The sequence below is a fragment of the Antechinus flavipes genome, chromosome 5, assembly GCF_016432865.1.
Source record: "Antechinus flavipes isolate AdamAnt ecotype Samford, QLD, Australia chromosome 5, AdamAnt_v2, whole genome shotgun sequence".
In the NCBI taxonomy this organism is placed as follows: domain Eukaryota; kingdom Metazoa; phylum Chordata; class Mammalia; order Dasyuromorphia; family Dasyuridae; genus Antechinus; species Antechinus flavipes.
In genome coordinates this window covers 227587409-227614565 of record NC_067402.1, presented here as the reverse complement: position 1 = coordinate 227614565, position 27157 = coordinate 227587409, and the positions used below count along the sequence as shown (strand labels likewise).

Below are 27157 nucleotides of genomic sequence, written 5' to 3'. Positions count from 1 at the left end.
TTATGTCAATGGCAATCCACTGGTGAACTAGGAGTTTCCCACTTATATGATATTAGCAGGTTGAGTTCTGTCATTGATAGTATAAGGCATTGAATTTGTGACTTTTAGAATTATATTTTGAGTGAATCATCTGTGGAAATTGGGAGTAAGCAGCAGAACTGGGATTTAAACTCAGGTCCTTTGCTCTATCTAGGATACTACTACTCTCTGGAAACTCTTTTATAATAATTCAGCCAGAAAAGCTCTTTCTCATATTATCCCAAACCACTCTTTTGACATCAATGGTACCTTTCACATAGAAGATCCTTAATATTTATTAATTTTTGATATCTTCTCTCCTTTAGTAAGCACCCTTTAAATAATATTGTTATTCCTCTTCATTTGATCTCCATCTTTGACAAGATATCATCTGGAGCCTGGTTTTCGCTGGAACATTGCCTTTCTAGGCAAAGTTTTTTTGTTTATAGGCAAATGTTTATTGAGTGATTGACTAACTTACCTTTAATACTACATTACAATATGTGTTTATTATGCCTATGTATCTTATTCTCCCTATTAGGCTTAGTACCTTGAGGATAGGGACCATATATTATTCATCTTTTTATCAAATGTACTAATTGATAATAAATGTTTGGAAATCTCATTTGATTGGGAGTCAGACAGAACCTTCAAGTTCTTGTCATAGCTTTGCTTCTAACTCCCTAGGTGACACTGAAGCCGTCCCTTCACCCCTCTGAACTTCAATTTTCCTATATTTAAAAAGAGGGTGTAAGATAAGATAATATTCATTCACATTCTGTGAATGAACAAAGTCTTCTAGGACTTTATGACACTAGTTCAACAATTATTGACTCTATATCTGACTCTATGTGTAGGAACCTACTTTTTTCAATTTACCAGAATTTTTAAGATGTTAAACAGTCCTCTGATTTGGGAGAATTAATGCAGAATCCAAAGGGCTTCACTTTCCTTTGAAGTAAAGAGACTGAGGGAAAACAATAATTTCAATATGATTCAGAAATAATCACCTTAATTAATCTGAGAAAAGGACCATCAGATCCTAAAGTATGGCAGACAACCCCTAAGTTTAGCTTAAATTGGGCTAAGCATGAAATCCAAGCCAAGTAACAAGACTAACAAGTGAGTAAAACTACTTAAGGCTGGAGTCTCAATTTGACCTCCACAGAATCATAATCTGACTTGAAAGGGACCTCAGTGAGCATTAAGTCCAATCCAAGCTCAAAAAGATTTCTCATTTTATCATGTCTGATTATCATCTGATCTCTGTTTAAAGAATCCCTAAGATAAGGAAACCAACACTTATCAAGACAACTTTTTCCACTTACAGACAACTCCAGTTAGGAAGTTTTTCAAGCTTATATTTATCTCTTTACACCTTCTACTCACTGCTCCTGGTACTACTTTCTGGACAAAATAGAACAAGTCTAAGGCATCCTTCCTTGATAGCCCTCCAAATACTTGAAGACAGATATCATTCCTTATCACACCATACCCTTTCCTTCCCTAATCCCTCTCTCCACTTCTCTATTCTAAACATTTTCAATTTAATTAACTAATGCTTATATGATATAGGTCTTTCAACATCCTAGGGTTATCTCTTCTGGACTCATTCCAGCTTTTCAGTGTTTTTATATATTATGGCACCTAAAACTGATTACAATAATCCACGTGAGATCTGATCAAGCAAAGTACTGTGGGTTCTCTCAAAAACAGAATACCTTGTCCTTGACTCCAAGGCATTGGGCTAGGTAATACAGTGAAAGCAATATGACACCATCCTTCTGCTACTTTCACTAAAACTCTATAAAAAAGATCTTTAGTGAAATTTGACTTTGTGACCAGATGTGCCTTTAATGGGAGAATTTTTAAATCTTGCATTGCTAAATTGTGACATCTACAGGACAATATAGAGAAATACCAGAAAATTGCCCTGAATTCAGCTTTCAGCTAACACAGGAAGAACTTAATGATAGCCCCTCAGTCCAGGGAGAGAAAATTATCAATAGATCAGAGCCCGACCTACTTCTCTCCAATACTTTCTAGTAGCAGCTTCAGGGTACAAGAGTAAAGGCGGATGAAGTTACAGAGACCCAATGTATTCAAGTGCCAACCAACCCACTCAACTGCCCAGATCCATATCCTTTAACCAGGTACTTACCTTGATCGAATAGATGCAAGAGATTTGCTGAGGGTAGAATGGACATCTAATTCCAGAAGTCTGGGAATATCTGGATACCCACCAACCTGATCCCAGAGTAATTTCATAGGTGTCTTTGCTTCTATTGGGAAACTGGAGGTGGACAAATCAGCCTGCCAAAGAGACTCTACTTTGTCCTTCGGTTTCCTAAAAAACAGGGAACTATATCAGGAAGCAGTAAGCTCTTGCTTGGTTAGTAGAACTAACCCAAATATCCTGTATCCAAGTCCCATTCTACTTTTGTTTTCATAAAGGGCACTCCACTAATGTCCTCTATACTGACTTTTTCATCATCCTTTCTCTGCACTTAGTTATAATTCTTCCACCAACTTAGGATTCCAACTAGAGGTCTGGTTTCTGGGAAAAGAAAATTCAAAGAACATTCGTTCTTGAGGTTACATTTATATGTTCTTCCTCAATCATTATTCATTGTGGAATTATCAACTCCCCCTGTAGGATGTAGAGGTAAATATTTCTTTCCTACTTCCAATCCCTTTTATTCCCCATATAAATCTACACAAAAAGGGGGTTGCTTTTATAATATTTACTTTTGAATTTTTAAAAGCCTGACCCTTTCTGAAAGAGAATAAAGCTTTTTTAAAAACAACAATAACAATGAAACAAAGATATAGATAAATAGATATAGATTTTAGGAGAAATGTCCCTATATAACCTAAGTCAGATACTTGATACAAATATTCTGGTGCTATATTAAGAAAAAGGAAGAAAAGCATTATGCCCATATAACATCACCCTGGAGAATATTTTAACACTATATTTGTCACATACTCAAGTTTCTTTAGTATTTCAAATTCTTCTTCCTTTTCCATCTTCATTGGGAATGGCCATTGGACCTCATGTTTGAAGCAGACATCTTTCAAAGGGTGTTCTGGCTCCTCTTTGTGGATGGTCAATGGTATTGGACTATTAAGTTTCAGGTTATATTTCTTTTGGATCTAAAAGATGAAGTCAGAAAAAAGTCAATAAAGAAGGACAGAAAACTTCAAGCAAAGTTCACTGTGTACCAAGTACAAGGCAAAAGTTTTTGGCTTTTCTTCTAATCTTGACTGCACTGGTTTCACTTGTAGAAAACCTTTTTAATTTTAATAAATGCAATCAAATTTATTCATTTTACATCTAGTAATTTCTCTTTCTTATTTGGTCATAAAATCTTTCCTTATACATAGAGCTGACAGATAAGCTTTTTCTTGCTTTCCTAATTTGCTTGTTGTGTTGCTCTTTATGTCTAAATTATATATCCAATTTGACTTTATCTTGGTATATGGTGTAAGATATTGGTTTATGCCTAGTTTTTGCCAAACTGCTTACTGATTTTTCTAGAGGTTTTTGTCCAATAATGAGTCCTTGTCCTAAAAACTTAGATTTTTGGGTTTATCAAACAATAGACTACCATGGTCACTTACTACTAAGTCTTGTGTACTTAACATGTTCAACTGCTCCATCACGCCATTTCTTAGCAGTACCAGACAGTTTTGATCACTACTGTTTTGTAATTCAGTTTGAAATTTGGTACAGGTAGGCCGACTTCCTTCACAATTTTTTTCCCTCATTGATTTCCTTCATATTTTTGACCTTTTGTTCTTCTGCATTAATTTTGCTATTTTTTTTTAGCTCTATAAAAGCTATATTCTCCAAAAGTGTGAATAATTTTTTTTTTTAATCTCTAAGACAATCAGGATAAAGTGATTCGCCCAGAGGCACACAGTTAATAAATTTCAAGTGTCTGAGGCTGAATTTGAACTTAGGTTCTCCTAACTCCAAGGCTAGTGTTCTCTCTATTGTGCCATCTAACTGCCCTTGGACTCCATGAACTTTTACAAATGTTTTATAACTGTATTTCAATATAATTAGTTTCTTTTGTCATCCTATAGATTTTAATTTTAAAACATTATTTTTTAAAGAAGATGCTAAGAAGATATCAGAGTAAATCAGTAAATTTCAAGCTCTCCAGATTTCTCCTACAAACAGAAAAAATTTGTTGCTCAAGGCAAACATAGACTGGTGAAAAATCAATAAGACTTGGGGCAGAACAGGGTACAATCCAAGAAGATCTAAAGAAAGACCCTGTGCTGGGAATTAACCAGTATAAAGTGCAAACACCTTCAGGATAGCTCCGCAGATACATCAAATGGGGACCCTTGGAGTGAAATCACAGAAACTTTAACCTCTGCATTTTGTGAGGAGTAAGGGTCTGAGTCCAGGAAGACAGACTGAACTTTGGCTGATTAGGAATGCCAGTTCCAGGCGTGCTGCTGTGTCACAACTCTGAACAAGAAGGAGGCAGCATACCTAATGAGAAGAGAAGCAATGAGGCAGGAATGCTGCTGGCTGCGGACGCTTGCAGTAGGATGGAGCTTTTGGTTGGGGTTGCAGGTCAGAGAGGAGAGCTGAAGTGAAGTTAGAGGCACTATTTCCTCACCCTATGATATGAGGAGCTTATAATAATATTTCTTACTAAGAAAAAAAAAAATGAACAGGCAAAGAGAAAATAACCCAACCACAGAAATCTACATGGGAAGAGAGAAGACTGTGGTTCATCTTAGAGAAGAACACTGAAGTAAAAAAAGTCTACCCCAAAGAATAATGTTAAATGGCTCCCTGTTCAGAAAGAATTTATAAAAGAACTTAAAAAAAGAATTTAAAAGTCAAAGGAAAGCCATTGAGGAATAACTAAAAACCATCAAAGAAAAACAAGAAGATTATGAAATAAAAGTTAACTGTTGGAATCTTTACAAACTGTTAAGTCATTAGAGTTGATAGAGACGATAATTATCTAATTTAGCATGGTTCAGTATCATTGATCTGATCTTACAAAGAGATGTTTTGGTCCAGAACCTGAAACAAGGTACTAAGTAGAATTAATTGATACAATGCTTGTATTTGCACCTTAACTCATTGGAGTTCACATGTTTGGGAGATTTCAGGGTTTAGTATGAGATATCCGAATTCACACCTCCCTTGAAGCTCTTAGGGCCAGAGAGCATGCAGGGATATCCCACAATCCCACTCTCTCATATATAAGAAACAGACAAAGGCTCTCAGAGAGAGTTCAGCTGAATTAGATTGGAGAGGAGTACGCTGGGACAGATACAGAGCACTCTGGGAGATTGAGAGCCAGAAGCCCTCTCTCGGTGGCAAGACAGATTCAACTTGGTGCCGGCTGGAGGCTGAAGAAAGCAGAGGCAGAAGCAAAGGACAAAACTGCAAGAGCTCTTAGAACCAAGCAGAGAGATAGGCCTAAGCTAACCGGGCTATTTTGGAAGGAGAAAATAAACGTTTGAATTTCACCAGTTGGCTGCATTTTGAGGTGATTATTACTTTCAACTGCAACTAAGGCTGCCTCCAGAAAACTTCCCCAAGAAACCTGCTTTCTCCCAGAGAGAACCATTATTTTAAAAGAAGAAAATCACCACAGTTAACCAATTAGAAAAGGAGATTCAGAACCTTAAAAACAGAGAAAATTAGAATTGGGCAAGGAGAAGTCAGTGAAACTATAAGAGACTAAGAAATAACAAAACACAATATAAAAAATGAAAAAAATGGAACAGAATGTGAAACATAAGCAAAACAACAGATCAAGAAGAGAAAATTTAAGAATAATTGACTACCTAAAGGATGTCACCACAAAAAGAATCTTGATACAATAATGTAAGAAATAATCATAGAAAATTGTCCCGGAGTAATAGAATATGAGGGGAAAGTAAAAATGGAAAAAAAAATCTACCAATAACCACCTCTAAGAGATCCTTTGTGGAAATCACATAGGAATATTATTGCCCAATTTCAAAACCCCCAAATCAAAGATAAAATTTTGCAAGAAACAAGAAAAATATTCAACTATAATGGAGCTATAATTAGAATTGTACAGAACTTAGCAGCCACAATAAAAGACTGCAGGTCCTGAAATCACAAACAGCAACAATTAAAAGAAGTAGGTCTATAGCCAAAAATATCACATTCAGCAAAATTATCTGTAATACTTAATGGGAAAAAAATGGACATTCAATGAACTTGCAGATTTTCAGGACTTTCTTCCAACCTCGAACTCAATAGAAAATTTAACATAGAAAAGCCAATATCAAAGATCAGTTTCATGGAAAAATTGTTTATGTTTTTTACATGGAAATGTATACCATATGTTTAAGATTGACGTCAGCAATTGGGTAAATCAAAAGAAACATTGGGGCAGAGTTGAGTAAACATTAGGCAACACTACATGTACACCATGAAAGATATAGCAGCCTCCAAAATCTACCAAAAAATAACAAGGAGAATGGGTGGAGGTGAAGCAAAGGGTGGAGAAAGAGAATAAGAAAGGGATCTATGAATGGGGGGAGGTTAAGTGATGGGAAGACAAATTAAGGAGAAGAATTAACAGAGATTAGGAAAGAAGAGATAAGTCAATTAAGAGAGAAATCCACATTATATGTCAGCCATACTGATGTTGTATATTGGATGTATGTTTGTATGTGGATGAATGCGGTGTGCATAAATATATGTCAGAGTATATGTAGATATTTATGCATGATGCTCTATATATGTATGTATAGAGATGTGTGTATATGTGAGTGGGTCTGAGGGTGAGTGTGAAAGTATGTACATAAATATGCATATATATATATACACACACAGATATATATATGTGTGTATGTGTATATATTTATATATATGCCATCTGTATATATGTATATATAAAAATATCTGTGCTTAACTATAACTAGCTCTATGTATATGTTTATATATATATGTGTGTATAGATATGAGTGGGTCTGAGGGTGGGTGTGAATGTATGTGTGTATATATACATATATATATATAGTGTGTATCTATATATGTATATATATATATAAATATATCTGTGTTTAACTATAGTCTGCTTGGGAGAGGTGGGGGGGATGAAATGGGGAAAAAAGAACAAAGTAAAAAATGTGCACAACAGAGAACAAAAGAATAATCTATAAGGAGGTTAGCCAAAAAAAATGGACATTCATGAATGTAATTTCTTCTACTATTATATATTCTTTTTTGAACTGGTAATTTGTTGTTATATATTTTGAATCCTCTCTAATGTTCTGCTGGGCACTTGGCAATGTTCTGTTCTGTTTTGTTTCCCGTTTCTCTTTTTCTTTTTTTCTATTTTTTTAAAATAAATTAAACAAAAACATTATTCTGAGAAGGGGTCCACAGATTTCACTGGCCTACCAAATGATTTTAAAACTCACAAAAGGTTAAGAATCCTTGGCCTAGATCTATGATCCTATGTCCTATGTGGTTTTGAATCCTTATTCTTCCATTTACTCTCTGTTTGACTATCTGTCATGAACAAGTAAAATATTTGACATCAATGGACATTAGTTTCCTCCTCCATAAAATGAAAAGATTGAACTAGATGCTAGGAAAAAGCTCTTTTGGGCCTGAATCTATGATCCTCCTCTCTGAGTCTCATTTTTAAAAGAAAAGTAATAACTAGCTATAATTTCAAAAGCTAGAACAAGTTCATTTATGGGGAACACTGTCTAAGGCAGGGGTCCTCAAACTACAGCCCATGGGCCAGATGTGGCCCACTGAGGACGTTTATGCGGCCCTCTGGATTATGGCAACATCAGACCAGAAGTGATGTTCAACCTAAACTCGTGTTAGCAACACACACTTCCAGCACTGCGCTGAGGTGGCAGAGACAGAGTGATACTGAGGTGAGGTGAGCTCCCAGGCCAGGGTGTGTAGTGTGGGGAAAGGAGAAAGATGCAGAAGATGAAGAACTAATGGCCCATGGCCTTGTACAATAACGGCAGCCACCACAACAGGCAGGCATGGGAGATGTACAGTGCATGCTGGGCATGTCACGGCCGCAGCAGGCGGAATTCACTGCAACAGCGAAAGTCGGAAGCAGGAGCGCAAAGAGTGGGAGAGAGAGTGTGGGAAATGGAAGCATCACAGCGCAGAGGCAGCTTGGAGGAAGCTGGGCATTGCAGTCTGTGTGTCTCTGTGTGGGCAAAGTTATTGCTGGTATATTGTTATTGTAGCACTGTATATATATGTTGGTATTTTACTAATAGCAATTTGGAATCCCTAGGAAATAATGATGTCAAGAAAAAGAAAACTTGACTTGGAGTGTAGGATATTCAAAGAACAGTGGACTCATGCTTACTTTTTCATGCAGTACAAGGAAAGAGCTGTACATCTGATATGCCAGACACTATATTCTGTGTTCAAAGAATATAATCTGTGTCAACACTATAAAACTCAACATAAAGATAAATATGATTGGTTGGAGAAGTGAGAAAAGATAAAATATTAAAACTGAAAAATACATTGACAACTCAGCAAAATACTTTTGTGAAGCAGAAGCAGCTAAATATTTCATCACTGCGAGCAAGTTTTCAAGTTGCCAAGCTAATAGCATGCACTGGCAGACCATTCGTGGAGGGAGAATTTGTTAAAGAATGCCTTCTTTCTGTTGCCAAAGAGATGTGTCCAGAGAAGGCCGATTTATTTAGTAGAGTGAGTCTTTTAGTACCTACAGTTACATGGAGGATTGAAGAAATGGGAGACAATCTGCATCAGCATTTGCAAAACTCCATTAAAAAAAATTTCATTTTTTCCTTGGCACTTGACGAAAGCAATGATGTTTGTGATTCTGCACAACTTCTAATTTTTATTTGTGGGCTGAATGATTATTTTGAAGTTATAGAAGAGCTTGCTGCACTGCAAAGCATCAAAGGAACAACTACATGAGAGAATATCTATGAAAAGGTTTGCCAAACTATGAATGGTTTGGAGCTGGACTGGGCTAAACTAGCCAGCGTGACAATTGATGGTGCTCCTAGTATGGTGGGGTCTAAGAAAGGAGTAATTGCTTGCATTAACCAAGAGATGGACAAACATAACTATTCTCATCCAATAGCCATACACTGCCTCATCCACCAACAAGCGCTGTATAGTAAATCACTGAAGTGGGACTCTGTTATGAAAATTGTGGTATCATATTAACTTCATTAGAGCTAATGCACTAAATCACAGACAATTTCAGGAATTTCTGTCTGAATCAAATGTTGAGTATGAAGATGTTCTATATCACACAGAAGTCCACTGGCTGAGTTGAGGGAGAGTTTTGAAACATTTCTATGACTTACTTCCACAGATTACAACTTTTCTGCTTTCAAAAAACACAGAAGTACCAGAGCTCAATGATGCAGAATGGAAATGGCACCTTGCCTTTCTGACTGATGTAACAGAGCTACTCAACAATTTCAACATGCAACTTCAAGGAAAGGGGAAGCCCATCTGTGATATGCCATCACATGCCAAAGCATTTGAAGTAAAATTAGGTCTCCTCATCAAACAAGTGAAGGAGGAAAACTTCTGCCATCTCCCCACAACTCAAATTCTGTTAGCAGAAAAACCGCTGATTGCATTCCCAAACAAAACATGTGTGGTTTCACTGGAAAAATTGCAAAAGGAGTTCCAATTTATATTTAAAGAGCTTCATCTCCATGAACAGGACATACAGCTTTTCCATAACCCATTTTCTATTGACATTGAAAATGTGGATAAAATGTGGAACTGGCTGAACTGCAGAATTGTGATTCTATGAAAGACGCATTCAAGTCAAGCAGCCTTCATAATTTCTATGCATCTCTCCCCTCTGAGACATATCCTCATCTCAGGAACCATGCACTTAAAATGGCAACCATCTTTGGCAGCACTTATGTCTGTGAACAGACTTTTTCTAGAATGAAACATTTGAAATCTCCAACCACATCTAAATAACGGATGCACACTTCTCATCACTTGTTACGACTAGCAGTGACAAATATGGAACCAGACATTGATCATCTCATTAGCCAAAAGCAGGCCCATAGTTCCCATTGAAATACTGGTAAGTTTGTTGATTTAACTTTACTTCATTTTAAATATTGTATTTGTTCCCGTTTTGTTTCTTCACTTCAAAATAAAATATATGCAGCATACATAGGAATTTATTCATAGTTTTTGTTTTTACTATAGTCCAGCCCTCCAACAATCTGAGGGACAGTGAATTGGCTCCCAATTTAAAAAGTTTGAGGATCCCTGGTCTAAGGTATGACTACCCCAGTGTATAGAGGAGGTCACAGGAATTGAAGCTAAGGAACTGGGAGGTCTGGGAAGAAGGAAGAATGGCCAATATCTCTGGATAGCAGCAATAAAAAAAATTGGACCAGATGGAATGAACATTGAAGAAGTAGACACCAGTACTGGTGGCAAAAGAATGGTCTGAAAGTAGTAAAGAGACCAGGTATTATGTGAACTTCTCTTCCTGGCCATACATTATCAAGAGATTACAAAAAGGAGATGATCATAGATTTACACTATACAGCACCTCAGAGGCTATCTAATCTACCTCATCCCTCTTCTTTTCTCTTAAAGATAAAATACCCCAGGAAGTTGAGTGACTGGCCCAAGGTACATAGGTAGTAACTATCAGAAACAGGCTCTTTCAAACAGGAGCCTCACATCTGGCCTTGAAAATGAGGTCAAGAGATGTAGAAAAAATTATCCTTCAATGAGTATGAAAAGATGGAAAGAATTTGAGCAGAATGATTATGATGAAGGGAAATTTCATCAGGCACAGCAGAGAGGTAGGGCAAAGACTGATCTTTCCATTGAGAAGAAGGAGGTGGCCACCAACACCTACCTCAAGGCAGGGTGGATTTCCAGGCCTAGCATCCTATGAGGTAAACTAGAACAGAAAAGGAATATGAAAGTCATACTCCTCAAAGTGATAGTCTTGAAGAATCAAGTAAAGAAGTAGACAAACACCCTTACCTCCCTGAATACTACTACCAAGTTTCATTTGAAACACAAAGTCATCAAGAGCTTTGGCAACTCAACTTTCCAAAAACTAGGACACTTGGGAGTGAATTGAATAATTCATCCCATGACTATCTCCTTTAACTTAATCTCTTTCAGATTCTAAGAATCTTACCAATATACCCATAGCCCATCAGCTTAGGAAGTTCAGGTGCATTCTGGAGTCAGCTCAAAAGGAGCCAACTTTAAATTTTCAATATGAGTATTTACATGTTGGAAATCAGAAAATGTTATGAATCTAATTTTTTAAAATTATTTTGTTGATTGTCTTGTCTTAAGAAAGTTATGGGAAAAATGTCAATAATGCAAATTAAACTTTAAAGTCTGTCCCACAGGATTTTTTTTTTTTTTTTTTTAGCAAATTGATTGTTAAATAATTATCAACACACTACTGGTTCAGTCTCACAATCCAACATGACTATTCTTTTAATGTGTTCATACCCTTATCATTTCTAATTGTATATACTTTTAATAGCCTAGGGAAAGCCTACCTGGTCATATAAGTCTATCATCTTTACTGAACACATATTGTGCCTCTGTTCCAACACCATTTGCTTCATTGTCCATGCCTCCATCATTTTTTTTTGGTACGCATCAATTCTACTCAGAAACAGGTAAAGGATCTGGGATTCCTGGCCTCTCCCAGAATTTCTAATGGCTTTTATTCGATTGATGATGTTTTGCCTTAAAAGAAAAAACAAGAATTCAACTTAGTTGATAAATTTTCATATTTTTGACTCTATAAACTGAGAATAATCACATGTATTTCTAGGACATTTTCAGGTCTTTAATCACATTTGATTATTACAAAATCCTTCAGAGGTAGAGGACAGAGATTATTTTTCTTATTTGATAGATTAGGAAATTAAAACTCCGAGAGTAAGATTTTCCAGCATTTTTAGATTAGTTCTCAAAATCTTACCACCCTCTCAAACTGTCACTAGCCTTTTATGAATTAAGGTCACAATGGTACTGCAAAGATTTTTTTTTGTAATTTTAATTTGTTAAAATGACTTCTTTCATGATCCAAAAAATAGGTTAGGAAACAAAACATACAGGAAAAATATATAACAGTAAAACACTGATAACCTCTAAAAATCAATAAAGTTATAATATTAGATTGCCCATCACTGATCTAGTTCATTTAGAATACTAATCCACTCCTTTGTACATCTCAATACTTAATGTAGTTATTCTGGAGTTAAAAGGTTTTTACCCTTATAAAGCTCTTCTACCAATACTATCTTATAGGTTGAATCATATAATTGACAAATATAAGTAGTGAAAAAGTATGATCAACTTATATCAATTCTTCTAGACTAGTACTTGAAAGTCAAAATCGAAACAGATGAAATAGAAAGCTTCATAGCAAGTAAAGAACTTTATTTAATAAATCCTTTTAATAATAATTTATGATTATAGCTAACATTTGTATATTGCTTATTTTGTGCTAAACACTTTACAATTATTATCTCATTTGCTCTTTACAACATCCTTGAAAGGTAGATGATCTCAGCATAACCAATTGATAGATAGAATGAATGGTACTCCTTTGCATCCTGATATTACAAGGAAAGGACACATTGGAATAGATTAGAAATACCAATGCCCAACTTGCTAGAAATGCTTCAGTATAAATGGTAAATGGCCACTAAAATGGAAAAACCATGAATGTGCAGCCAATGAAGTGAAAATATGAATGTTTTTATTAGACACCAGTTTTGCATCATAACAAAATAAGAACAGCTTATCAGTTATAATCCAGGATGCTTTTATTCAATGATATTCTCAACATGAAGAATAACAGTAACTTATTGCAGGTAAATGCTAGATAACAGTATGGAATTATTTCATTCTTAAACTCAATTAGATGAGATAGGAGAAGACGTTAAGAAGGTACTTAAATCTGAAGAAGGAAATTGTAAAGAGTTTGAGAGTATTAGAAATCTATACTTAGCAGATAGCTCAAAATGGTGACTTGATCTTGAATGATTTTGAAAAAAAATATAAGCATTCTTAGAATGGAATTGTACACAGTCCTTTTTGAGTTTTATGGGGTAAATTCAACTAATAGACCAACTATATTGAAACAAAGGAATCCTAAATCATTGATTTCTGTTTTAATAAATGCCTTTTCCCATAATATTTGATGAGTATTAAAAATATTTTAGCATATGCACAGAATACTATATACTATAGCTATTGCCACTATAAAGATAATAGGAGGAAAGTAGAGCCACCTAAGGATATTTCTAATAGGTACCAGATACTACTATGACAGAAGTGACCTGAGAAATGTATTGGAGATCTGTAGAAAGACATGACATCAATATCAAGTTGTTGTGCCCAGTAGAAAATTTTAAGATCTTATCCCTCAAATAAAGACAATAAAAAAGAGATTTGCAGAATTGAATTGAATCCAGAAAACCAAAGTATATCATAAATTCTTAATATCTTTAATTAACAATTAAAAATAAAAACTGGAAAGGTTAAAGGGTTATGAGGAATGAAAACAATAAAAAAAACAAGATAAACAGCAACCAAAAGCTATATTGTAGAATCTTGATAAAGAAAAGATAGGAAAGCTAAGAGAAGAGGAAGACAGAGAAATTTTTTGTTTGTTTATATGGTAGAAGTAGCTGGATCTAATAATAGGCATTTATTCAGCATTTACTACATGTCTGGCCCTTTGCTAGGTGTTAAGAGATACAAAGACAAAAGTCATTCAAAAGTTCCTGCCCTCAAGGAACTTTTAGGAGAAGACATTATATAGGGAAAGACAACACATAAATATGTATATATAATAAATGTAAGAGGAGGACAAGAAGACATCAAGACTTGGGGGCATGAAAAAAAATTTTAAACATAAAGTAACATAAAGGTAGGAAGGAGAGAATAGGGATTTAAAAATGAAAAATAAAAATTATTTTTTTTAAAAAAAGGGAAAAGAGTATATAAAGTATAGGTGGGGAGGGAGAGCATTTTAAGGGTGGGAGCCAGCCATTGTCAAAGCAGGGAATCAGTAGCTGGAATACTATGTTTGAGGATTGTAGGAAAAATAGTAATGTGTAATAAAGGCCTGATAGGGACAGCTAGAAGGTTTAATGGATAAAGTACTAGGCTTGGAGATTAAATTTGACTTCAGACACTTACTATGTGACCCTATATATTACTAGAGTGGCATGTAGGTGAAGATATTGTGCAAGTCGAGCAAGTTAATGAATTGGAAGTAAGGATATTTCATGGGGACAACAACATAAGTATAAACTTAAAGCTTAAGTTCAAGTTTACATTGTCTATCAAGTCATTGAGTGTTTGCCACATTTTGCCATTAATATCAATTATTTCTAAATCCCAATTCTATACCTTCCATCTACCTACTCTATTTTTGTTCCGTACTACAGGGAGATTTTTAGAGAAAGTCACAAAAATATTCTAACTCTACTACAAATCTGTTGGAATCCTTACTAACTGCTAACTAATTAGAGTTGATCTAATCTTACAAGAAGATTTTAGCCAGAACCTGAAACAAGGTACTAAGTAGAACTAATTAATACAAGGCTTGTGTTCACACCTTTACTCATTGGAGTCCACAAGTATGCTAGCTTCACAAAGTACACTTTCTAACTTCAAGGGAGTCCACACCTCCCTTAAAGCTCGTTGGGCCAGAGAGCACTATGGGAGAAAACTCATAATCCCATTCTCTCAGAAGAGTCAGATAAAAGGCCAGCGATGAGGGATCTATGGCAGAATACATTTTTTTCCTCTTGGCTGGCTGGTGGCAGACGAAGAGTTTACAGTGGAAGAAGCTACGAGTGGAGAGTTCAGTGGACAACCAGATTCATCTTCATCTCACACCACTGTAGTTGGTGCCTGGGCTCCCCAGAAGGATATAAGAGAGACATTCCATCTCTGTGTTGGTTGGAGGCTGAAGAAAGCAGAGGCAGAGGCTGACGGACAGAACCTTTGGATTTGGAGATATTCGGAGGGCTCTAAGCCTCTAAGCCCTGTGTTTTGAGAAGAACAAGAACTCCAACATTTGAACTGGGGCTGTTCAGCCTCTGCCTCTGCTTTCTTCAGCCTCCAACCAACACAGAGATGGAATGTCTCTCTTGTATCCTTCTGGGGAGCCCAGGCACCAACTACAGTGGTGTGAGATGAAGATGAATCTGGTTGTCCACTGAACTCTCCACTCATAGCTTCTTCCTCTGTAAACTCTTCGCAAATCTATTGATTTTATTTCAAACTAAAATTCAACTAAACCCTTGCTTTTAGTAAGCACTTAATAAATGCACTATCTCTCAATTTTCTAAATGAAGAAATGGAGGAGCTAGAGTTGACATGGAGATGGGCCATCTCTACTTCTGAGATCTTAGCAAAAGAAGATAGAGTAGATATTCTAAATAACCCGTTTCTCAGTATTGTTGTTGCTTCAAGGGGACAACTGGTCACACTTAGAATCCTTTCTATTCTTTCTTTCTTCCCTCTAACTTTCTTTGCACTCTAATCCAAATCTCTATTTAGTTCCTGAAGTCACCTATACCCTTCTTCCCTCTCTCTTAGCAGAAGACCTAGACTCATACTTCATTGAAAAAAACTGAGGGCATCTGTTGGGAACTCCTCTCCAATTTCACATTTCAGATCATTTCAACATTATCTCCTACTCTATCTTCTTTGAAGATTGAAATTATTTCAATATAAGATACAAGATCTTTCACCAGAAACAGGGAATATAGTGGTGGAGTTCAAATTTCCAAAAGAGGACAAAGGTTCATAACAATATAAAACTGCAACAAAATTTGGGTTAAAATTCAACCAACAGTTTTGATTCTTTTTGACAGGGGGATCATTTTCCTAATATCATCTACTCCTCCTTTAAAGTTTCTCCTTGCAATCTGGTCAGAGAAACTCAAGAAATAATTATTATCTATTAATTAGTCAGACTTTCTCCTTGTAGTTTGGTCATTCCATCATGGAGGAGTTCTTCCTAGGCTGATCAAGCCTCTCCCTTTAGAAATGTATTGACCTTTAATAAGAATATTATTTTAAAAATTCCATGAAGGACACTTTCAGAATTCATAGTTAAAGAAAGGTACTGATAAAGTTTCTCTTTCAAATTACACTAAAGTCTTCAGACTAAAGTACTTTCTTAAAATGTTATATTATGTAATAACCTAAAGAGGGTGGGAGAGAGAAAGGGAATTCAGGATGCTTCCAAATTCCTCCATTTTGTGCCTTCTCAATCAAAAACATTCTGGATTTCAGTATATGTTCTGTCACCCTCCTTTTTTATGAGAAGTATACTGTATGTGATTGCACAATGCAAAAATGACAGGGAGATTTTTCAAACCCCACCATGGTTCAATGAGATTCCTATAATAAGAACAGTGACTTTTCTAATTGTACCAACTAGTCATCTCTTCCTAGGCTTTTATGAATTTTCCAGATTGAAAGTTGTATGCAACCCAGTAGTATTCGATTAAATCTTGCTTACCTCTCTAAGGCAGTATGGATATTCAGGTTTTAGTCAGGATTCTAAGTGTGACCAGTTGTCCCCTTGAAGCAACGACAATACTGAGAAACGGGTTATTTAGAATATCTAGCACTGCATTTACAACCAATTGTCATCTTTCCCAATTTTAGATTAGCAATATGGGCCTATCCCACTCAGATCATCAGTCCCAGGAATGTAACCATATAAAAATGTAACTCTTCTCCCTCTATATATACACACATGTATATATATACACATATACATATACATACGTATATATAACTAGAATCTCACCAAATGCATTTCATTGTAAAGAATAACATGGACATCAATGGAAACAATGTGTATATAAATCATTACTGATATTTTAAGCCATCATCAATCAAATAGCTTCTTTGAAAAATTATATTTGTGGTAGGCAAAGGTATAACACAAGAGCAGCTAGTGCTTCAAAGTTAGGTAACAATGAAACTCATGTTCATAACTAAATCTTTCCCAGCTATTTCTAGAAAGTTACACTCCCGGAATGAGTGTAGGGTCTGTTTGCTCTGGAGATGACAGATACAACAACAAGGCACAATTTTGTCCTGAAGTGACACATCCTTTTCATTTGGTTAAGGAGGTGGGCACAAGAACAGAAACCTTTTATTTTTGTTCTAAATTCCACAGAAGCAAAAGTCCCTTTTAGAATATATGAACTCAGTGTTAAAGATATTGGCTTTGAGTGGCAGTTTTGTGGTAACAGTTTTTCAGCAGTTTCTGAAATTGCTTTGGAATGATGGCTTTGGAGTTTGCTTTAGCACTAGAATATATTTTAACTCATCCTAAAGACAGTGGTATATATTAAATATATGTATGTGTGTGTATATATATATATACACACATATAGATATAATCCTATATATTAAAACAGAGATCTATAATTATGAAAACATTTAGCGATTGAATAAAACCAGCCTATAAACAACAGAAAAAGGTTCATCAAGTTATCTGCTCTCTTTTTCTTAGTTTTACAACATTATTTGTCTTGGCATGAGGAAGGTACAATAATATTTGTTGGGTTATTAAAAAATTTTTTTTAGTTGACCAATTTTTGAATTGCAGTAGCATCAATTGATCCCTTTGATCTTTTATTATGACAATCATAGGTGCAAGATAAAGGATTACCTTTACAAAAAATGGGCTGAACTTGTTGAATAGCAAGGTCCACCTAATAGAATCTTAGGAAAACAGAAGATAAAGTAAAAATTGTCCTGCCTGAGGATAAAATTAAAAATTAAAAACTATAAATGGTTATGAATATGGAGTCAGTCTAAGTCTCATCATCCAGCTATTACCAGGATAGTCTTAAGAGTGCACTTCATGTGTGAACTTCATGTAGTTTATAAAAACAAAGGTGGTAAAGATTGTTCATGGCTTGAATTTTTTATTTAACTCTCAACCATCCTCCAAGTTTCCTTCCTAAGCCCATTCGAAGTTAAGTGGTTTCATTTAATTGGAGTTTTGGTCAAATCACCCTCATTGAAATTGTGATCTTTTGGGGGTGGCCCGGATCCCCTTCAGGGAGTTCCCAGACTCTGGGAAAAGCCTTCAAACTCCCAGTTAAGTGATTTTATCCAATTGGAGATCTCTGCCTGATGGTCCACAACTCTGGATTTTTATGAAACAGTTATTTTATGTTTTGCTTTCCAAGTACCTCACCCCCCAACTCAACTTTTCCAAAGATTGATACTTAGTTCTGATTTCCTGTTATAGGAGTAGGATCTCAAAGCTCACTGTTTTGTTGGTTACCTGATTCCAGGCACCTCCAGCTGGAGACTATGACTTTAATACTATGAGTGAAAGAGCCTGGCTCTCCACTTCACTGTCTTATTCCTTCAGTTTTTATTTCTGTTTTGCAAATTTGCAGTCCTTGCCAACTCTCTGTCTAGACAATCTTATACCCACAATTGGCTCATTGTATATCTAAATCCAATACAAATCTATCTATACAATACAAGTCTAAACTATTCCACTTTAGCAATTGTCATGTGAAGACTATAAGGCACCTACCAACACAAATAAAAATAAAAACATACACGAATACAGCTTAGCATGTCAGACAGACTCAATAGGTCTTTAACCTTTTTTTTTAAATAGTCAAATTCTACAAACCCAAATGAATCAGCAGGACTGGGCAGTCTACCTTGGGGGAAAAAATCCCCTTAAAGGGCTCAAAAAGTTTCTCACCTCTATTTAGTTGGCCAAGGACATCTTTTAGAGCAGGAAGAATTAAACACTGATTCCTATCAGGCATTGGAAATCTGAGTCATAGCACCATTTAAGTATGAAAGAAAATGTATTTTAGGTATAAATATGCCAGGGCCAAATTTATTAAATTAAGTTCTACTTATCAGGTCATGGGATCCTAAATTTATCTTTTCATGAAACGCTGAAATAAGGTTTCCATAAATTTAAGGTACACATAAGATTATGCTCGGCATTCTCTTTCTTAACTATCTCAAACTTGAAGGTAAAATAAATACTTCCTGCCAAGGTTCCCATTGTTTCTGCTCCTCCTACTGTTCCCCTTCTAGGTCAGAATTAGATTCCAATCCCATTTCCCTATGAAGTGAATTCTGTTCCCTTTATTGCTTCCTCTGCTTCCTGGAAGATGAAATGATAGACAAGATCAATCAGCCAAAAAGCAACCTGATGGGGAAAGGGATTGCAATTAGGGAGAATAGAGCTGTATGCCTCTGGGACTACTGAGATATTCCCTGGAGAGGCGAAATCTGTCCCTGTCCCTGTCCGGCTTATAGATCCCTTGCCTCCACACACAGCTTAAGCATTTCATCTCCTGAAAGTGTTTACAAAACAGTGTCCATCCATACACTGACTTGAGAAACTGGGGAATGTGTAGCTAATATCCCAGTCACTAATATAGGTAAGCAATGTGTGATCTATGACCCAGGAGAAGTAGTAGCATGAGGCCTACTGATACACATTCCTGAAATGCAATTTGGTGATATTTGTCCAGATTTTGATTCCCAGCAACAGAATCCAGGATCAAAACTCTCCTCCAAAAATAAACGAGAGAGGGAGCTACAGGTAACCCTAGAGAACTTCTAAATTTAACTTTATGTATTAAAAACTTTTTTGATTTTTGATGGAGATGCATTGGCTCTGGCAGACAGGTTTCATAACCCACCAGAAGGGCAGTGTCCAATGCGAGCACTCCAGTATCTTTAGATAATTGCCAGGTGATGTGGAGAGATCTGGAGAGTGGTGAATGAAAGGGACCAGAAAGGTTAACTGCTTGGGGAGAGGGTTTACTTGTATCTCAACAGATGGAGAGGGAACCAGATGGCTGCCAACAAGCTATATCTGCCTTGTTCATCAAAGAGAGAGATGGAAAAAGAGAAGACCCTTGAAACAAAGGAGAAGACCCAAGAAACATTGGGTGATTCCATTGCTGATTGTGCTCACCACTTAAAGAGCCTAGCAATTAAACCTTTGTGTACTCATGAATATCAAAAATAATTCTCAATGAGACTGATGCTGGACTTCAAAACCTGCAGAAATCATTGGATTCCCTGATACATGAAATGATGGACAATAGATTGGTTTTGGACTATCTCTTGACTGCTGAAGGAGGTGTATGTGTGGTTGTGAATTGATAGTTATTTTTTACATCTTCATTCTGGGACTCATGATAATCTTCAATAGTATTTTAGTTATTCATATTGTTTGTTATGTTACTATTTGCTTGTATCATATTACAACTTGCCTGTATGATTCTTCCCATGGTGATGGATTTAACCACTGGTATATACCTGCTTTAATTAAAACAAAAGAAAGGGTGAGATGTAGAATGTCACAATCAGTGGGGAAACTCTGGGTGAGGTATAAGACCCTTCAGCTCAGAAGGAACCTGCTAACAATATCTGATTCGACTCCCCATCTCCCTTAAGAGCTCTCAGCCTCCCTGAGAAGTCAGGGGGTAGTGACAACCTGTGTTGTGATTGAAGCAAAGTGTTACCAGGTAGGAGAGTGATACCAGGTGGCAAACTACATAGCAAGTTGTTTATGTGCCCATGTGTGCAGTGTTGTTTTTGTTACATTATAAAAAGGGGAAAGTCCTAAAAATAAATGGATTCCATTTTTCCACCATCCTCAGGAGTCCCACCTCATCACTTCTCCACTAGGAAGGTATCTCAATCACTCCAGTGTGGGGGCTCTAGAAAGCAATGGTACGTTTTGTTACCCCAACTTGGGGGCTCTAGAAAGCAGGACACAACAGTGGATCATTGCATTGCTGAGAATAGCAAAGGCATTCATAGATGATCATCTCACAACATTGCTATTACTTTGTACACAGTTCATTTCATTTTGCTTGAGTTCATGGAGGACTTTCTAGGTTTTTCTGAGAGCATCCTGCTTATCATTTCTTATAGCACAATAGTGTTCCATCATAATCACATTCCACAATTTAATCAGCCATTCCCCAATTTGTGGGCATTCCATCAGTTTCCAATTCTTTGCCCTGAGAAAAGAGCTGCTATAAATATTTTTATACATATAAGTCCTTTTCCTTTTTTACTCTTTTTTTGGGATACATGTCTAGGTCAAATATGACCTTCGGGCATAATTCCAAATCATTCTACAGATTAATCAGTTTACCATTCTATCAACAATGCATTAATGTCTCACTTCCCTCCACATTTCCTCCAACATTTGTTATTTTCCTACATTCCCTCCAACATTTATCATTTTCCTTCTGTTGCCTATTAGCCAATCTACTAGGTATGAGTAGTAATACCTCAGAACTGTTTTAATTTACCTTTCTCTAATCAATAGAGAATTTTTTTAACATGGCTATAAATAGCTCTGATTACTTCCTTTGAAAACTGTTCATATCTTTTGATCATTACTAAATTGGAAATGAATCTAATTTGACTTAGTTCCCTATATGTTTGAGAAATGAGGCCTTTAACATAGACACATGCTTCAAATGTCTATTTACAATTATTGCTAATTGCATTCCCATATCCATTTATTCTATTCTCTCTAGATTTTTATGCCAAATTAAGTATGTTATTCTCTTTTTAAGCCAATTCTGATGAGAATAAGGCTCATTCATTCCTTTCCCATTCCTCTTCTTCTCTAGTGAAAAAGCTTTTTCTTGCTTGTTTTATGGCAGATAATTTATGTCATTCTATCTCTCTCTCTTCCTCTCAGTATTCCTTTATTACTCCTTAATTTTATTTTTAGTTATTATTTAGATATTAGATATTCAACACACCTGTGCCCTCTTGTCTATATCCACTCCTAGTTGCCATAATAAAGAGCAAGTTCTTATGAGTTACAAGCATCATCTTTTCATGTAGGAATGAAAACATATCCCTTATAAATTTCCTTTCCTGATTATCTTTTTAATGCTTCTCTTGAGTCTTGTACTTGAAAGTCAAATTTTCTATTTAGCTCTGGTCTTTTCATCATGAATGTTTGAAAGTTCTTTATTTCATTAAACCACCACCTTTTCCCCTGAAATATTATATTCATTTTTGCTGGATAGGTGATTCTTAGTTGCAATCCTAGCTCCTTTGATCTCCAGAATATCACTTTACAAGCCCTCTAATCCTTTACTATAAAAGCTGCTAAATCTTATGTTATCCTAACTGTGGTTCCACTGTACTTGAATTGTTTCTTCCTAGATGATTGGAATATATCTCCTTAGCCTGGCAGTTCTGCAATTTGGCTATAATATTACTAGAGTTTTCATTTTGGGGAGCTCTTTCTGGAGGTGATCAGTGGATTTCTTCCATTTCTATTTTACTCTTTGGTTTTAGAATATCATGATAATTTCCTTGATAATTTCTTGCAAGATGATGGCTAAGCTATTTTTTAAATCATGACTTTCAAATAGTCCAATAATTTTAAAATTATCTCTCCTGGATAAAGGGATAGTGTACCTATCAGATCTTTGGAGAAGGGAGGAATTTATGACCAAAGAACTACTAGAAAACTATGAAATGCAAAATGGACAACTTTGCTTACATAAAATTAAAAAGTTTTTGCCCCCAAATGGATAATTTTGATTATATTAGTTTTTATACAAACAAAATCAATGCAGACAAGGTTAGAAGGGAAAGAGAAAACTGGGGAAATTTTTTTACATCCAAAGGTTCTGATAAAGGCCTCATTTCTCTATATGTATATGTATAGAGCAATTTTTTTGGAGCAAAATATAGAATATTCTATATTGCTCATCAGTTGGGGAATAACTGATTAAGTTATGATATATGAATATTATGGAATATTATTGTTTTATAAGATATAAAATGATCAGCAGAATGATTTCAGAAAGGCCTAGAGAGATTTACATGAACTGATGCTAAGTGAAGTGAGTAGAACCAAGAGAATATTGTACACAGTGACAACAAAATTATGTGATAATCAATTCTGATGGATGTGGCTCTCTTCAACAGTGACATGATTCAGGCCAATTCCAACATGGAAGCAAGCCATTTGTATCCAGAGAGAAGACTGTGCGGACTGAATGTGGATCACAACATTGTGTTTTCATCGTTTTTGTGTTGTTTGCTTGCTTTTTATTTTCTTTCTCATTTGTTTTTTCCTTTTTGGTCTGATTTTTCCTGTGCAGCATGATAAATGTGTAAATATGTATAGAATATGTATTTTTGCTCCAGTTTTGCTCTCCAATTTAGAGCATTTTTTCATATGATACATGGCTTTAATTTCATCATCCAAAAATTAGTGAATGACTTGTATTCTTATATATTTTAGAAATGAGGCTTTTATCAGAAACACTGAATATAAAAATTTTCCCAGTTTTGTGCTTCCCTTTTAATCTTGTGTTGGTTTTGTTTGTGCAAAAACTTTTTTCTATACCTATAGTATATGCTCTAAATCACTATTAGAAAAATGCAAATTAAAACAACTCTAAGGTACCACCTCACACTTCTCAAATTGGCTAAGATGACAGGAAAAGATAATGATAAATGTTGGAGGGGACATAGAAAAACTGGGATACTAATGCATTGTTGGTGGAGTTATGAAATAATCCAGTCATTCTGGAGAGCAATTTGAAACTATACCAGAAGGCTATAAAGTTGTCCATGTGCTTTGAACAAGCAGTGCCACTACTAGGTCTATTTCCTAATCATAAAAATAGGAAAAAGACCTACATGTGCAAAAAATATTTGTAGCAACTCTTTTTCTGGTAGCAAAGAATTGGAAAATGAGTAGATGCTCATCAATTGGTGAATGACTGAATAAATTATGGTATAAAATGGAATACTATTGTTTTATAAAAAATTACAAATAAATTGATTTTAGAAAGGCCTGGAAAGATGAACTGATGCTGAGCAAAACAAGCAGAACCAGAAATACATTGTACATAGCAACAGCAAGATTGTGTGATGATCAACTATAAAGTACTTGGTCCTTCTCAGTGGTTTAGTGATCCAAGGTAATCCCAATAAACTTTGTATAGAAAACACCATCTGCATTCAAAGAGGAAAAATATGGAGACTGAATGTAAATCAATACATGCTCTGTTCTTCTGTTGTTTTCTCTCACGGTTTTCCCCTTTTGTTCTGATTTTTCTCTCCCAACACGATTCATAAAGAATTGTGAATTTTAAAAATGAATACACATGTACCAAAAAAAAATGAAAATTTTAAAAAATTAAAAAAATTATCTCCCCTGGATCTGTTTTCCAGGTTGGTTGTTTTCCCAATTTGTTATTTCACATTATTTTCTAATTTTTTATTCTTTTGGATTTGTTTTATTATATCTCAGTTTCTCATAAAGTCATTAGCTTCCATTTTCTCAATTTTAATTTTTAAGGAATTATTTTCCTCAGTGAATTTTTGTATTTCCTTTTCCAGCTGGCCAATTTTGCTTTTTAAGGCATTCATCTCCTCGTTGGTTTTTTGTACTTATTTTTTTATCACTGTCATTTCTCCCAATTTTTCTTCTCTCCTACCTGACTTTCAAAAACCCTTTTGAGTTCTTTCATGGCTTGGGACCAATTCTTATTTTTCTTGGAGGCTTTTGATGGAGGAGCTTTGATTTTCTTATCTTCTTCTGAGTGTGTTTTGATCTTCCTTGTCACCATAGTAACTTTCTATAGTCAGAATCTTTTTCTATTGTTTGCTCATTTTCCCCAGACTATTACTTGACTTTTAAAATAGTACTATGTTTCCAGGGTAGAGGACACAATGTCCAACCTTCAGAGGGGTTGTATAATTGTTTTCAGAGATTTTTCCAGGGATATATACGTTTTCAGTTCTTCTAAGGTGGTATGATCCAAGGAGAAGGGCTTTTACTAATATTTTGGCTTGTGCTCTGATTTGTGAGTGATCATAAACATTCTGTTCTGGAACTGTGAGAAGAGTCCCCACTCAACTATGGCTATAAGTTCCTCCATGTCCTTGGACTCAGGATTGCATTCAAGATTTGAATAGTGGCAAAGCAACAGAGTCGTGCTTCAGTACTATCAAAGAGAACACTGTAATCTCCTTTTGATCAGTTATTTGACACCCTTATTATCTGTGGGCTGAGAGCTTTAGGAAGCCTCCATCATGACTGCCTCCATTGCCACTGATGATTCAGGGCTTCCCAAGGCCAACTCCTGGTTTGCTGTGGCCAGGGATGTGCTGATGCAGCCTACAACAGAATGAGCTCTACTTTTACCCTGATGCAACAGAACTTTTCTGTCAACCTTCTAAGTCATCTTTGGATTCTGTGGGCTAAGAAATCCAAAAACTGCCACTGCTCCTACTGATTCAGAGTCTCCCAAGATGATCTCCTAGTTTGCTGGTATTCAATCTACTCCACTCCCACCTTAGTTCAACAAACATTTCTGCTGATCTTCTAAGTTATCTTCTGCTGGAAAATCGCTTCACACTTTCATTTTGTGGGTTTTGATACACTAAAAATTTCTTTAGAGTCATTATTTAAAGGTATTTGGAAGGTTTTCAGGGAGAGCTTGGGCAAGTCCCTGACTTTACTCTGCCATCTTGGCTCTGTCACCCAAATAGGTACTTTCAGCAAATTTGTCTGAGGGACAATTCTCTATCTAGTCCTCAGAACAATCTGTATCTCATCTCAGCATTTAATGTGAGAAGCTGTTTTTTCACAAGTCAATTTTATCATTATTTCTTCTGCCCTCTTCAACAACCAAAAACAGTTCACATATGAAAGGGGGCAGTACCAAAAATATATACACAATATGCAAATACATATACATACTAATTAATGTAAATGTAATTTCCACAAACAGAATATAAGGTCCCACCTCTGTAAAGGGAGTTGAGCTATTTGAGAATCTTATGGTTTTTTTTATTATATTTATAATTCTTATAAACTACTAAGTAACCGAAATTAATGAAGTAGGTATCTTGGAACCATTTACAACTAAGATATTAAGTTATGAGGTTGCTAGGTGGAGTGAAAAGGCAGGAATTTCAATGAAACTTCTGACTTTCACAACAAAGGAAGAATTAAGAATCATGGGAAGAAGAAGGAATGGTCAGGAAAGAGCGACCACGCTCTGGCACAAATGCAGAAAATTATAGAGAGTGGAGACTATTTTCTCACCTGTAGAACAACCCTTTCTCACAGTGCCATCTCTTAGTTATTTTGTCTTTCCTTCCTCCTGATCTTAAAACAAGTTTTCCCTCAAAATGTTCTTGACCATTTTTTCTATGTTGCCTCACCCATCTCAAACAGTCATCAAAATCATTTGGTACTGAATAAGAAATAGAGTTGTGGGTTAGTGGAATAGATTTGGTATACATAACACAATAGTCAATGATGGTAATAATCTATTGTTTAATAAACCCAAAGACTCCAGCTTCTGGGATAAGAACTCATTATTTGAGAAGAATTGCTAAGAAAACTGCTAATATGGCAAAAACTAAGCTTTGATCAATCTTTCACACCTTATAAGGTTAAAATAGGTTCATGATTTAGATATAAAAGGTAATACTATAAGCAAATTAGGAAAGATAGATTTTTGGAGAAGGGAAGGAATTTATGAATAAACAAGAAAAAAAGACATTATGAAATGAAAAATGGATAATTTTGATTATATTAAATTTAAAAGTTTTTGCAAAACCAAAATAAATGCAGCCAGGATTAGAAGGGAAGCAGAAATCTGGGAAACAATTTGTATACTGGCCAGTATTGTGATAAAGGTCTCATTTCTAAAAAAAACTTTGTCAGGTTTATAAGAATACTAAAGCATTCTCCAATTGATAAATGAATGAAGGATCTGGATAATTTTCAGATGAAGAAATTAAGCCATCTATCGTCAAATGAAAAAATATTCTAAATCACTACTGATTAGAGAAATGAAAATTAAAACAATCCTGAGGTACTCCCTCACATGTAGCAGGTTGGCTAAGATGATAGAAAAAAATGATAAATGTTGAAGGGAATGTGGGAAAATTGGGACAATAATGCATTTTTGGTGGAGTTGTGACCATCGAACTGATCCAACTGATCCATGGAATTATAACCAAAGGATTATAAAACTATGAAAAAGGCTATATAAAACCCTT

At 35.5% G+C, this 27157-nt stretch overlaps 1 protein-coding gene across 1 annotated transcript in view; it reads right to left on the bottom strand.

Moving 5' to 3' along the window:
* Window positions 1-27157, bottom strand: part of FAM186A (family with sequence similarity 186 member A) — a 210748-nt gene that overhangs the window by 49394 nt on the left and 134197 nt on the right. Inside the window, exons 14-16 of the mRNA XM_051962468.1 lie at window positions 11581-11773; window positions 3008-3174; window positions 2180-2365 (exon numbers count right to left, since the gene is read on the bottom strand). Coding sequence (XP_051818428.1) covers window positions 2180-2365; window positions 3008-3174; window positions 11581-11773 — 546 coding nt within the window. The remainder of the gene's footprint in view (window positions 1-2179; window positions 2366-3007; window positions 3175-11580; window positions 11774-27157) is intronic.